The following is a 13,799-nucleotide window of genomic DNA, read 5'->3' as shown; positions in this document are numbered from 1 at the left end:
TTGATGAGAAAGGGTTACTTCATCCCCCCCCCCCTAAAGGGGTAATCGGGAAAAACGGCACTTCAGAAGGATTCAGGGGCGACGGAAGGGGGTAACAAAATCAAAAAAACCTTTGGGGCGATTCTCCTTGATGCCCTCTACAAAATGCACACCTTGAAATCGCTCTCGGACACGGGGGGCCCCGCACCCCCCCCCCCCCCCCCCTCTCTAAAATCCACAATTTTTTGACGACGGTCTCGATTTTGGACTCAATGCATTCTCTGGATCCCTTGATCCAGAAAATGCCACCATGCCGTGCACCCCATAGCCACCCCTTGAGGGGTGGAACAGCTCGCGACTTTTCAACCCCCTTCGTAAGGGACGACCTCCAGACATCACAAAGCGATGAAATTCACCATGTTTATTCTCGATACGTTAATAATGAAAGCCCAACAGATCCCGTTTCGAAAACTGCCCCCTGAGCTAAGCAGGGGTGGTCCAAAGTTAAGGGTGGTCCACCCCCAAGTGTAAGGGTTGGAACGTTGTTTCGTGGCATGGATCACATGTTCAACAGTCCAGAGCATCGGGCTGAAACAGTTTTGATGTGTTTTTCTAACGTGAATAGGAATAAAATACGAAAATGTCGATTTTTTTTAAAAACTTGCTTCCAACTTCAGGCCCATCTGCAGGGTGAACGAGCAACCCCACGTCAATGCCGTTTATGGTATCGGATGCGCGAATGCTTTATTAACAGAACCCCGAAAATTCAGATTTTTTGAATCACGCTATCGTTGTCAAATCGGAGCAGATTTGAAAGAGTAGTAAGTGGGCCGGACGGAGTAGGCATTCAGAAGTGGAGCGAGGGCCTGCACCCGTACGTGGTCAGCCCACGTTAGGTTGGGGTCCGGTCTGATCTGACCACGTACGGATGCAGCTTCTTGGTAACGTACCGCTCCGCTTCTGAGTGCCGACTTCATTTACAGCGCTCTCAAATTCGCCTAATTTTGCAATGAAAACGTGATTCAAAAAAGCTGAATGTTTGGGGACCTATTAATAAAGCAATTTGCGCGTCCAAATCCGCGAACGGCGTTGACATGCAGTTACTCGTTCACCCTACAGACAGGTCTGAACACAGGAGGTGAGCTTTCTAGAAAAAACGACATTTTCGTATTTTAATGTTATTCACGAGGGAAAAAGACATCAAAACTGTGTTACTCCAATGCCTTGGACCGTACCACATGTGTTCCACGCAACGAAACAATGTTCCAACCCTTACACTTGGGGTGAACCACCCTTAACTTTGGACCACCCCTGCTTAGCTCAGGGGGCAGTTTTCGAAACGGGATCTGTTGGGCTTTTATTATTAACGTATCGAGAATAAACATGGTAAATTTCATCGCTTTGTGATGTCTGGAAGTCGTCCCTTACGAAGGGGGTTGAAAGGTCGCGAGCTGTTCCACCCCTCAAGGGGTGGCTATGGGGTGCACGGCATGGTGGCATTTTCTGGATCAAGGGATCCAGAGAATGCATTGAGTCCAAAATCGAGACCGTTGTCAAAAAATTGTGGATTTTAGAGGGGGTGGGAGGTTGTCATGGGGGGGGGGTGGGCCGAGAGCGATTTCAAGGGGTGCATTTTGTAGAGGGCATCAAGGAGAGTCGCCCCAAAGGTTTTTTTTATTTTTTCACCCCCTTTCGTCGCCCTTGGACCCTTCTGAAGTGTCGTTTTTTCCCATTACCCCTTTAGGGGGGGGGGGAATTAACCCTTTCTCATCAACCCTCGTCAAATCAACTTTGCACACACCCAGAGGACACTTCAAAACTAAACCTCACGAAGTTTCCCGAAAATCGGTTGAAAACTCTCGGAGTTATGGCGTTTTAAAATAGTGTCCCGTTTTTTTTACTGCTAGTGTATATACATTAATCATACGAAAGAAATACTTAATTGGTATTTTACTAGGATTAAGGTATATTAATTAAAATATATCATATTTTACTAACATTTATGTGATTTATTTTATTAGCACATTGTTCTTATTATACAGGATTTTAAACTTGAAGAAAAATGAAAACGTATGGAATAATCGTTTCATATCGAATTAGGATTCTACGACATCTTTTGCAAAGAGATACGCGACCCGAAAATTCGTATTTTGATAAAACCTTGAAGAAATGTCTAATTGAAGAACGAAAAGATAAATGAAATAATTAAAAGCTGAAAGAAGCATAATCCCTAAACGAACAAGGATAGAAATAGCAACAATACAATTAACGAGACAATGGAGTTCGCTTGATCCCATTTTTAGGGAGAAAACGACCTCATTAAGCGGATAGAAGCGGGAATTAATTAATTTTCACTTTGGAGGAAAATCAGGCTTTGGAGTGTTTGTTTCTGTTTCTCCATTTGCTTTGTTAACCGCTTGGCAATTCACGTTTTTCAATTTAACGCATCAGAAGTTTTCTTCTGTCTTTTTCTTCTTCTTTGCCACACTCGGCGAGATGTTCTTTTTCTCTAACCTTACGAGCCTGAAACAAACTTCTCCCTTTGAGAGAAACTTTAAACATTTCGTTGCGTTAATTACGTCGCATTGTGTTCTGTGAAATACGTTGGGGATCGTCAAATTTATCACATCAACTGATGGTCGACGTTTAGTACGCCAGTTTTCGAAAATATTACGTGCAAAAAACTATAGTTTGAGTGAAAATATGTATTTATTGTTTTGCTCTGTTACATGGTCAATTCTCTGAATCGTTAAACTGAGCCAATTTTTTTATGATTTCTTGAAAAATAATGTATTTAGTAGATCTTTAAGATACAGGGTCTTTTATTGGTTATTTGAAGGTGACAATTAATTTTTTTCAAAATTACACAGATTGGCTGTAATAGAAGATAAATTGTTACTAAATAAATTAGAACAATAAATTGTCCTATACACGTGTTAATGTAGAAGACACTCCACGATGATCTTCATTTAGATCAATTGGAATGCAAGAAGCTCATCTTATTCGCTCCTTCATATCTTCTCTGGTTATTGGCATTTCTCTGTGTACTTGCTGTTTTAACATTTTAAGTTTTTTTTTTTAATTTGCTGTTATTAACTTTCTATTTAAAAAAAAAAAAACACTCGAAATCAAACAACTCTTGTTCGACATTTTTTTTCTATCGCTAAAAAGGAGTGAATTATTCAAGTGGTCTATTTTAAATGCCTCGCGCTGCATATGAATGCAACCAAATGCCAGATTAAATGAATAATTTCTCAGTTATAAATTTACTTTGATCATCTACAGAATTCTTTTTGTTGCTGAAGTCGAAGTAGTCTACTTTTTGTCGAAACAAAGTTTCCATAATATCATCATTAGAGACTTCCGAATCTTTATTCCCCCAAGGGAATGCCTCTCAAGATATATTGGTTTGCTACTACTTGAACTAAGAAAAAGTTCAATAGGGATAATAATCCATAATTCTGGAATACACCATGTAACGTCAGCAGGACTACCTCGTAAGATTTCCAAGCAATATTTTCTTCGCAACCCTTACAAAGTAAATTAATTAATCCAATGGTACTGAATTGACAGCAGAGAAAGGTGTGTTACAAAGGAAAATAATAATTTAGTAAAAGCTTCTGCGTTTCTCTAAAAATTTATATTATATAATACTTCGCTTGGCATTATAATGTGGGCTGAAAATAAATAACTGTAATCAGTAAGTGACAATTTTAAGTCAATTTAAGTGACTGAATCGTAAGTGACAATTGACTGAATATACAGGACTACTAAATGAGTCAATAAGAGAATGTCAATTTTTAACGAATTCTTTTCCATTGTAATCCCAATTTTAAAAGCATTGTGATCCCAATTTCCGATGTACTATGATCGTAGTTTTATTCAATACAAAATTGTACGTGGAAAGTTATATACACTCCTCGTCGAAATTAAGGGAACACTATAATTTCCCGAAAATTTTGGTCATTGGCTAAAATACTTGGATACAGTGCTGGAAGAGTCAGCTGAAGAAGAAAAAACCTGGCATGTCGATGGAAAAGATTAACAGGTAAAACAATAAAAGTGATCGTGCTGCATCTGGTCGCCAAATGTTGGAAAACCTAAATGCTTACAATTTCCAAACACATATTTATGACGGTGCCGACCGTAATACTTTTAACTGCCGACGCTATAGCAATATACAACTTACAACTTAACACTCATTTTATAAATTTTCGATCAATTAAATGAAATGATGAAACACGACACAAAGTTAGTACTAAGAACATATACAAATAGCAACACTAACATTACTACTTAGTTAATTACTAATTACTAATTAACTAAGGCCAAAATTATTTCTAATCATCTCATATAATATTAAAATTCAATAATAAAAAGTGAACGAAATGAATTTAATAAAAGTTTCCTATATAAATAGGAGAAAAATACAACAACAGAGTAAAATTGGAATTTTTGTACTTTTACTCAATTGTTCATAGCTCTTGTATGTATCCATAGAAAAACAATGTTAGAAGCAATTCTTGGAAATTCTATTACCTTTAATATGGTATCTTGCACGACCCAATCGGACGTTTCTAATTCGAGATATGGCCTCAAATGTGAGGCTATTTCAGAAAAAAATCGTAAAAAAATTCATATCTCGAAAACCTATCCATAGACAAAAATTTCATTACGATTTTCGAGTTTAGCGAGTCAAAATACATAAGAAAAATATAGTGGCATTGAATGTACGTTTTGGCTGTAAACTAGTGTAGTTATTCTTTACGTTAGACTTTATGTTGGCTCATATCACTTAAACTATTGAATCGATTGTAAAAAAAACAATTTAAAAATCAATTGTTGGATTTTCGACTACCTTTAGTATAGTATCTTTAACGAATTCTTAACGAATTCTTTTCCATTGCAATCCCAATTTAAAATGCATGGTGATCCCAATTCGCGATGCACTATGATCGTAGTTTTAAATGAATTGTGATCCCAATTTTAGATGAATTCATTTCTATTGTGATCGAGCGTATAACGGAGAGGGTTAAGAGATCAAGCTAGATCGAGGAAGTCTGAGGATTACCGGCCTAGATTATAGATCTAGATAATAATTCTTTTAAAATACCTACACATCCGAACACACAATAAACGAGCGACCATCTTATAGACACTCCCCACGGACCAAGAAGAAATTGCATTCAGGTCGGTATTTCATTCTTTTTAATTTGTCTTTTCGCATCAGTAAGATTGAAAGGCACTTTCCGTCCTCGTTAATTCTCGAAGGCCTTTTCAATCTTGCGTCAGAATCACGGAATAAAGAATCTGTTATTAAAATAATTCAAAGTGACAAAGTTAATGTCGTTTCCATTCAAATAATTGAAGACGTTCGCGGTGAACGTTTTCATGACTGTTTCGTTCGTGATCGCATTCAACGCTATTCGTAATTTTAATTATCGAGAGTTAAGGGATCGGTTATTAAAAAATATATAGATATGCCGACGTAGAATCGATGATACAGTGGCAATCTATGGGCGACGATAAAATGTAACTCGACACCCCCTGCCTCCTCTTCCAAGTTTGTGCAATGAATACGATCCCGTTTCTAGTTTGTTGTATGGTGTGTTACACGATTCACACTCCGCTGACCTAATTCACAAGTGCACTGTTGCTGTTATTCATGGATATCTATACGGTGAAACATTTTTGGTGAAAATGGATATTTTTAAGCTGAGCCGTAAATTCTCAATTACAATTACAAAATGATTACTTGACCAAGTAATTGAATATTTGCCATTACAATTACTTTTTCGCATGTAATGGTATTTCCAATTACTTAATTACTACCAGTAATCCCATGCATTACTTAATAATTACTTATAACGGCCCAGAATGTAATTAAAAGGCATATCAAATCTGAAGTAGTCAAAAATACCTAAAAGTAATTAAAAAGTAATTATAACTACTTTTTTAATTATTTTCAAGTAATTGCAATTACATGGACAGTAATTGTTAAAAGTAATGATTATTGTCTTCCAATTATTTGTAATTACTTTGAATTACTTTTGCTCAATCTAAAGTAATTAAGTATACCTAAAAGCAATGAACAGTAATTAGAAGTCAGTAATTACTTTTACCAATTACTGTCCATGTAACTGCAATTACTTGAAAGTAATTAAAGAAGTAGTTATGATTACTTTTTAATTACTTATACCTACACTGAACTACTTTAGATTTGAGACGCCTTTTAGTTACTATCTGGGGAGTTATAAGTAATTATTAAAAAGTAATTGAATTATACAGTAATTAAGAATAAGGTATTGCATAATTACTAAAAAGAAAGTAATGAACAATTACTTAAATAATTACTTTCTAATTCCAAAGTAATTGTACAAAATTGTAATAAATTCCAAAATAATCACTACTTTACAGCTCTGTTTTTAAGGATAGTTGGAATCGGTGCACATATAGGGTTTATAATTGGGTATGTATTTACTCCATGTATCAAAATGTCATTAACACTAGTTTACAAAATAAAAAGAAAAATGTACATTCAATGCCACTATATTTTTCTTATGTATTTTGACTCGCTAAACTCGAAAATCGTAATGAAATTTTTGTCTATGGATAGGTTTTCGAGATATGAATTTTTTTACGATTTTTTTCTGAAATAGCCTCACATTTGAGGCCATATCTCGAATTAGAAACGTCCGATTGGGTCGTGCAAGATACCATATTAAAGGTAATAGAATTTCCAAGAATTGCTTCTAACATTGTTTTTCTATGGATACAAAAACAATTGAGTAAAAGTACAAAAATTCCAATTTTACTCTGTTGTTGTATTTTTCTCCTATTTATATAGGAAACTTTTATTAAATTCATTTCGTTCACTTTTTATTATTGAATTTTAATATTATATGAGATGATTAGAAATAATTTTGGCCTTAGTTAATTAGTAATTAGTAATTAACTAAGTAGTAATGTTAGTGTTGCTATTTGTATATGTTCTTAGTACTAACTTTGTGTCGTGTTTCATCATTTCATTTAATTGATCGAAAATTTATAAAATGAGTGTTAAGTTGTAAGTTGTATATTGCTATAGCGTCGGCAGTTAAAAGTATTACGGTCGGCACCGTCATAAATATGTGTTTGGAAATTGTAAGCATTTAGGTTTTCCAACATTTGGCGACCAGATGCAGCACGATCACTTTTATTGTTTTACCTGTTAATCTTTTCCATCGACATGCCAGGTTTTTTCTTCTTCAGCTGACTCTTCCAGCACTGTATCCAAGTATTTTAGCCAATGACCAAAATTTTCGGGAAATTATAGTGTTCCCTTAATTTCGACGAGGAGTGTATATAACTTTCCACGTACAATTTTGTATTGAATAAAACTACGATCATAGTACATCGGAAATTGGGATCACAATGCTTTTAAAATTGGGATTACAATGGAAAAGAATTCGTTAAAAATTGACATTCTCTTATTGACTCATTTAGTAGTCCTGTATATTCAGTCAATTGTCACTTACGATTCAGTCACTTAAATTGACTTAAAATTGTCACTTACTGATTACAGTTATTTATTTTCAGCCCACATTATAATGCCAAGCGAAGTATTATATAATATAAATTTTTAGAGAAACGCAGAAGCTTTTACTAAATTATTATTTTCCTTTGTAACACACCTTTCCCTGCTGTCAATTCAGTACCATTGGATTAATTAATTTACTTTGTAAGGGTTGCGAAGAAAATATTGCTTGGAAATCTTACGAGGTAGTCCTGCTGACGTTACATGGTGTATTCCAGAATTATGGATTATTATCCCTATTGAACTTTTTCTTAGTTCAAGTAGTAGCAAACCAATATATCTTGAGAGGCATTCCCTTGGGGGAATAAAGATTCGGAAGTCTCTAATGATGATATTATGGAAACTTTGTTTCGACAAAAAGTAGACTACTTCGACTTCAGCAACAAAAAGAATTCTGTAGATGATCAAAGTAAATTTATAACTGAGAAATTATTCATTTAATCTGGCATTTGGTTGCATTCATATGCAGCGCGAGGCATTTAAAATAGACCACTTGAATAATTCACTCCTTTTTAGCGATAGAAAAAAAATGTCGAACAAGAGTTGTTTGATTTCGAGTGTTTTTTTTTTTTTAAATAGAAAGTTAATAACAGCAAATTAAAAAAAAAAACTTAAAATGTTAAAACAGCAAGTACACAGAGAAATGCCAATAACCAGAGAAGATATGAAGGAGCGAATAAGATGAGCTTCTTGCATTCCAATTGATCTAAATGAAGATCATCGTGGAGTGTCTTCTACATTAACACGTGTATAGGACAATTTATTGTTCTAATTTATTTAGTAACAATTTATCTTCTATTACAGCCAATCTGTGTAATGTTGAATAACTTTCAACTATAGGTCATTGTATTCGGTTTGAGACGCTCTATCAAAATATGTATGATAAACTATATGATTCTATTTAATAGAGAGAGTCGAACTTCAAATCTCCTTTACGGTTCCAACAGTAAAACAGTTATTGGCTCCATGTTACGTGCTCCTCGAAATCAACCAACTCTTGTTCAACACTTTTTTTGTTCAATTAAAGTGCTACTTGATTGCATTGTCAAAGTATTCAATTAATGTGCCACTTGATTGCGTTAACTATTTATTACACTGAATTTTCATTTTAAAAATGTAGGTTAAATTATTAGTGTAAAAGGAGGCTGTAGCACAAAATATACAATATGTGGTTTATCACTGCTTCTACATCAAAAGCGTGTATAACAAAAGTTGTTGAAAATTAAATTTAGAAACTCTTTTGTCGTATACAAATTTTTAATAAAATCGATAGTCGCTGAGATATCGACACATTTCGGCCTATCGTCAATTCCACACGTGGGTGAGCAGTAAAAACAACTGAATTAAAAAAATATATAGAATAGTAAACACATAAATCATTACTTTATTTAAACAATACTTCTTATTTTGGATAATGTCAGATAATGTCAGATAATGTAGCTAGTTACCAAGTGAAGTATATTTATGTGACAAAATAAACGATTTATAATAGTTTAGAAATATGAAATATCTAATAGCTTTCTAATAGCTATCTAATATCTAATAGCTATGTAATAGCTGAAGTTATGGTTCAGTTATTTACTAAAATATTATGCGCACACCTCAATCATGTATTGTAATTGTGTACAACAAATTACTGCATAGCAACTACATACACAGTGGAGAATAAATTACGGGCACTTGTGAATTTTCTAGTTTGAAAAAATGTAAAACGGAATGTTGACTACAAACTATTGGTGAAAGAGATGCGGTCTCCGCAGTGCCATGAAAAATCAATCGCTGGGAAGTAAAACGGTGGAAAGTGTTCATGTTAACATACAGAACAAATCAGCACTTAAAACCTTTCGTTAACGTTTGGAGTTTTATTTGAAAACTATATTTTGGGATATTTGAAATAAATTTAATAGTTGTAGGATAAAATAATTCATACAAATTTATGCTAGATATCATTTAATTTATTCATTTAAATGTACATTTCATTCTCTGTTTACTTCCTCTTGAAAAAATTATGAAAAATTCTTATTCAGACTCTTCAAATAAACTGATATTCGTCGTGGAGGTTCTTAACCTTTTAAAAATAGATTCTATCGATTAAACATAGTTTCCAAATACACGATATTCCAGTGGCTTTCAGTATCTTTCGGTGACCTGCATTTGATATCATTTAATGATCTACAGTTGATCTTCAGGATCTCTCAAAGACCTTCAGTATACTCCAGCGTTTTTCAATATCATTTAGTGTCCCTTACTATTATCTAGTGAACTTTAGCGTTTTTAGTTTTGCGCCAACTAAGAGAAAAAGTTATTTAACATAATATAAAGGAAATAGAAATTTAATATATTATTGAATATCATTTAATATGAATGAAATAGAAATTATTTCATACTTTTTAGTGCAATCTTAATATTTTTTAAAGTCGGTTATATTTTTTTTCCAAAAATTATATTATTTCACTCTTTTTTCAATATCTTCCTGTAATCTTCAACATCTATCGGTTTCGTCCAGTGACCTTCAGTATCCTTACATATCGTCCAGTGACCTGCAACCTCATTCGTTATTCTTCAGTCATTTTTAACGTCTTTCAGTATCATTTAGCGGCCTTTAACGTCTTTCAATATCCTTCAGTGACCTTATGCATAGTTATATTCGTCTTAACATCTGCCATCCATCGATTACTATACGTTCTAAAACAGACTGTTTATCAACTCGACAACTTACGCCTACTTTTCGTAGCTCTAAAAAGTCCAGTAAGAAATATTTTCTAAACAAAATTATCTATGATATACATCAGAGTAAATAAATTTGTGATTAATATTTTTAGTCACAATTATCACTCAAAGGATTCGATTTTATGGATTTTTCTTATTGTTAGTTCAATGGTTTTTACTATAGTGGAAAGTGCATCCCAGAAACAAGTTAAAAAGAGGATTAATCAACAAGTATCGAAAGATAATTAATCTTCAGCTGTCGGTTTCTATAAAGTGGTTTTCGATGTAACGCTTGTTGATGGACACGATGCTGACCACTCACTAGAAGAAAAATCAACTAATTTGATAAAGCATGTTACTGTAGTTAATATACAACAATCGTATAATTATAAATTATGAGTTGAAAAAAAATAGTCATCTTTGCGAACAGGAAGAATATGTTTAATATTATTTTCGGTCAATATTATTGTTTGAAAAAGGTGCAGAGGTACCATGATCATTAATAAATGATACATTAAAAATGTAATTATTTATCAATATTTGGTAATATTTGTTTTTAATTCTACTGTTTGTTGTTTGCGAACAACTCTACTTTCCACCAGTGTAACAGATTTTTCAAAGACATTAATTAATTTTAAAAATTCATTAAAATGGAGCTTCACCTTGAGTGAAGCATGCATCTAATTTAAAAGAATGAATAAAAATAATAATTACGACCAAATAGCAACCTTCTCTTTATCACGCAGTTCCCGTAGAATAAACCTTCCACTAACGGTTAGAGTTTAGAAAAATTAATATTTCGCTACCCAGTGTATTAACGATGCAAGGTGAGGAGTCCAGAGAAGGTATCCTTCAGGATTATTCTTGGGAGGTCAAATCAACGTGATTGATGTGGCTTCGTCGACCCTATCCTCCAAAGTATGGATTTTTCGGCGTCCATCTTTGACGTTGAGATTTTCTGCTTCCTCGATAGCACGATTGTCGCATTTCGATGGTTCATCTGCCAAATTAGATTTGGAGATTAATTGTTACTACTTTGTTGCTCCAGTAATAGACGATAATACTGTATTTCAATTTCTGATTGAATGAGAAATAAGTCTGCTTCTACGATTTAAAGGTGTAAGGAAGACTTGAAATTCAGGTGTGTTTAGTTAAAGGTATTTAAATAATGGCCAACAGATAGAATCAGTATATGGCAATTTATTCACGACGCTAATTCAAATAAACGTAACAATTTTAATTTATTTATTTCATTAACTTAAATTTTCTTTTCTTTTTTAACAACCAATAATTTGTAACAAATCATTCAGTTGTCTTGTATATAATTGCTCGAAATTATTAATTTGATAACTATTTTCTTGTTCCATTTCCACATCAATTTGTACCGTATATTATAGTTTGGGCCACCATAGATAATTAAGTCTGCCAATTGACAAACAAACTATATTTCTTTTTTATCCAAAAAATGGAGACAAATGGGGTTACATGCATGGCCAGAGATTTACAATGTTTCCATGACCATGTTTTTCCCAAAGGTATACACGGCACCAGGGAAAGTGCAGATGCATCTCTTCTTTGCCATTTTTATCTTTTATACTCTTTTTCACAAAAAAATCAACCAGGCCGAATATTCCGTGCACGATCATTCGACAGGAAAGTTTATTTTGAATTTTAAAACACGAACTTTTCGCAAGACTCGTGTAGAATGGTTTGCGAAGTTAGGGTATCACTTTTATGCATCGTAAATTTCATATTTTCCTTTACTTTGACGTGTGACACTTCAATTCGTCAAATTAGAATCGCACATGACTGTGATAAAACAAAGATGATATTATTATTCAAAGGACGTAATGTGCTTATTTCTCTTTAATTGAAAATATACACGTTGTTGTTTTAATATTATTTTCAAAATTTGACAGAACATAATATATATTATATATACATATAAAAACAAAAACGTGTATACTTTAAATTATATTTATATATATTATATATACATATATATATATATATATTTATTTATTATTTTCCTTGTTAGGAAACTAGTCGTATATATAACAGATCAGTGTAAGTATTGATTATTTTCCTTTGTTTTGTTTATTTTGTCAATTAATTAGTTGTTACTATTTGTCATTAAATATGATATTCCAGAAAACTTCGGCATATATATCCCTAATAGTGCTATTCGTACAAATATCCAATTAAGAATAGAATTGTTCCGTGAGAGAAGGAACCGAATAAAACTTTCCTCTCTCCTTTGTGTTGCAGACAGATTACGATCGTCACTTTGAAGAATTGTTGGAACGTACGGAAACATTGTTAATCAGAATTCTGAGGAAGAAACTGAAGAAAGAAAATTTGGATCAGGTGGCCTATTTACATGGCCTTCTGGAAAATGTTCGACATTTATCCAAAGGTATATTATGACACAGCACCCGTACAAATCATTTTTAATTTAATACACTCAATTCTACGCGAAAAAAATCCTTAATTTGTTATTACTTTTTGTAAATTTAACAAATTCATAAGGGAAGTTTGTTCAGTAAATGTTTTAATTAAGAGAAAATACAAAATTGAAAGATAAAGTACAAAAATTACAAACAATAAAACAATAAGTATAGTAATAAGAAGATATGATGTGTGTGAAGTTAGCCCCGCCCTTGTCGAATTTTTGATTTTTTTAAATTGTGCTACGTTTGTACCGTATTGTGCCGTAAACCGCAACTCTGTAAGTGAAAGCATACTCAAGAAAATAGAACAAAACAAAATTTTTGATAGCTCCGCACTTTACGAATTTTGTCGTGCTTTTCTATAAAAAGATGCGTATTATCTTGTGCTACATCGTGCCATTGATAGAAACTCGATATCTGTATTCATTTAGCAGATAAAAAATGTTGAATTTTAAGGAATAACAAATGTAATATTCGGACAATTTGCGAACGGCGACAGATAATCGAATTTTGCAAGTTGTGCTAAATTGTGCTACTTACAATACACGAGACACGTGCGTTAAAAATTGAGATTACCTCGAGGGTCAACAAAAATTAACACAAAAAGGTGAGGGTGATTATAAATTTTGATATTTTCGAATTTTCTTTGATTGTGCCGGATTGTGCTAGACCAGCACAAGATACGTCTGCTGGATGAGATTCCTACCACTAGGGAAGGCTGGGCCAACAGAGGGTGTAGTTCTCTGTCAGATGAAAGTAATAATTTTGAATTTGGTTCGAATATAATTGGTTGCGATTCAAACATTGCCATGCATCGGGGGTACCAAGTCTGAGAAGGCCAGTTGGGTACCACTAGAATACCTCTAGCTCTATCATTATTAATCTTTTTTAGCACCTTCGGAATGATCGCAAAAGGTGGAAACGCATAAAAGAATTTACTGCTCCAATCGATAGTGAAGGCATTTATTGCAATCGCGTTTGGGTCTTTCTTCCATGAGACATAAATCAATACTCGGTTTTCCGAATTTTTTACAGATTTCATTGAAAACTGTTTGTGCTATTTGAAATTCTGTCTCAGGTTCAAG

At 33.4% G+C, this 13,799-nt stretch overlaps 1 protein-coding gene across 3 annotated transcripts in view; it reads left to right on the top strand.

Moving 5' to 3' along the window:
* The window catches only part of LOC128885657 (midasin), a 188,987-nt gene that overhangs the window by 155,713 nt on the left and 19,475 nt on the right, over positions 1–13,799 (top strand). For all 3 annotated transcript variants that reach the window (XM_054139811.1, XM_054139810.1, XM_054139808.1), the window contains exon 12: positions 12,533–12,680. In XM_054139811.1, the coding sequence (XP_053995786.1) occupies positions 12,533–12,680 (148 nt within the window). The remainder of the gene's footprint in view (positions 1–12,532; positions 12,681–13,799) is intronic.

Source organism: Hylaeus anthracinus, unplaced genomic scaffold, assembly GCF_026225885.1.
Source record: "Hylaeus anthracinus isolate JK02 unplaced genomic scaffold, UHH_iyHylAnth1.0_haploid 11981, whole genome shotgun sequence".
Taxonomy (NCBI): domain Eukaryota; kingdom Metazoa; phylum Arthropoda; class Insecta; order Hymenoptera; family Colletidae; genus Hylaeus; species Hylaeus anthracinus.
This window is presented reverse-complemented; position numbering and strand designations above follow the sequence as displayed.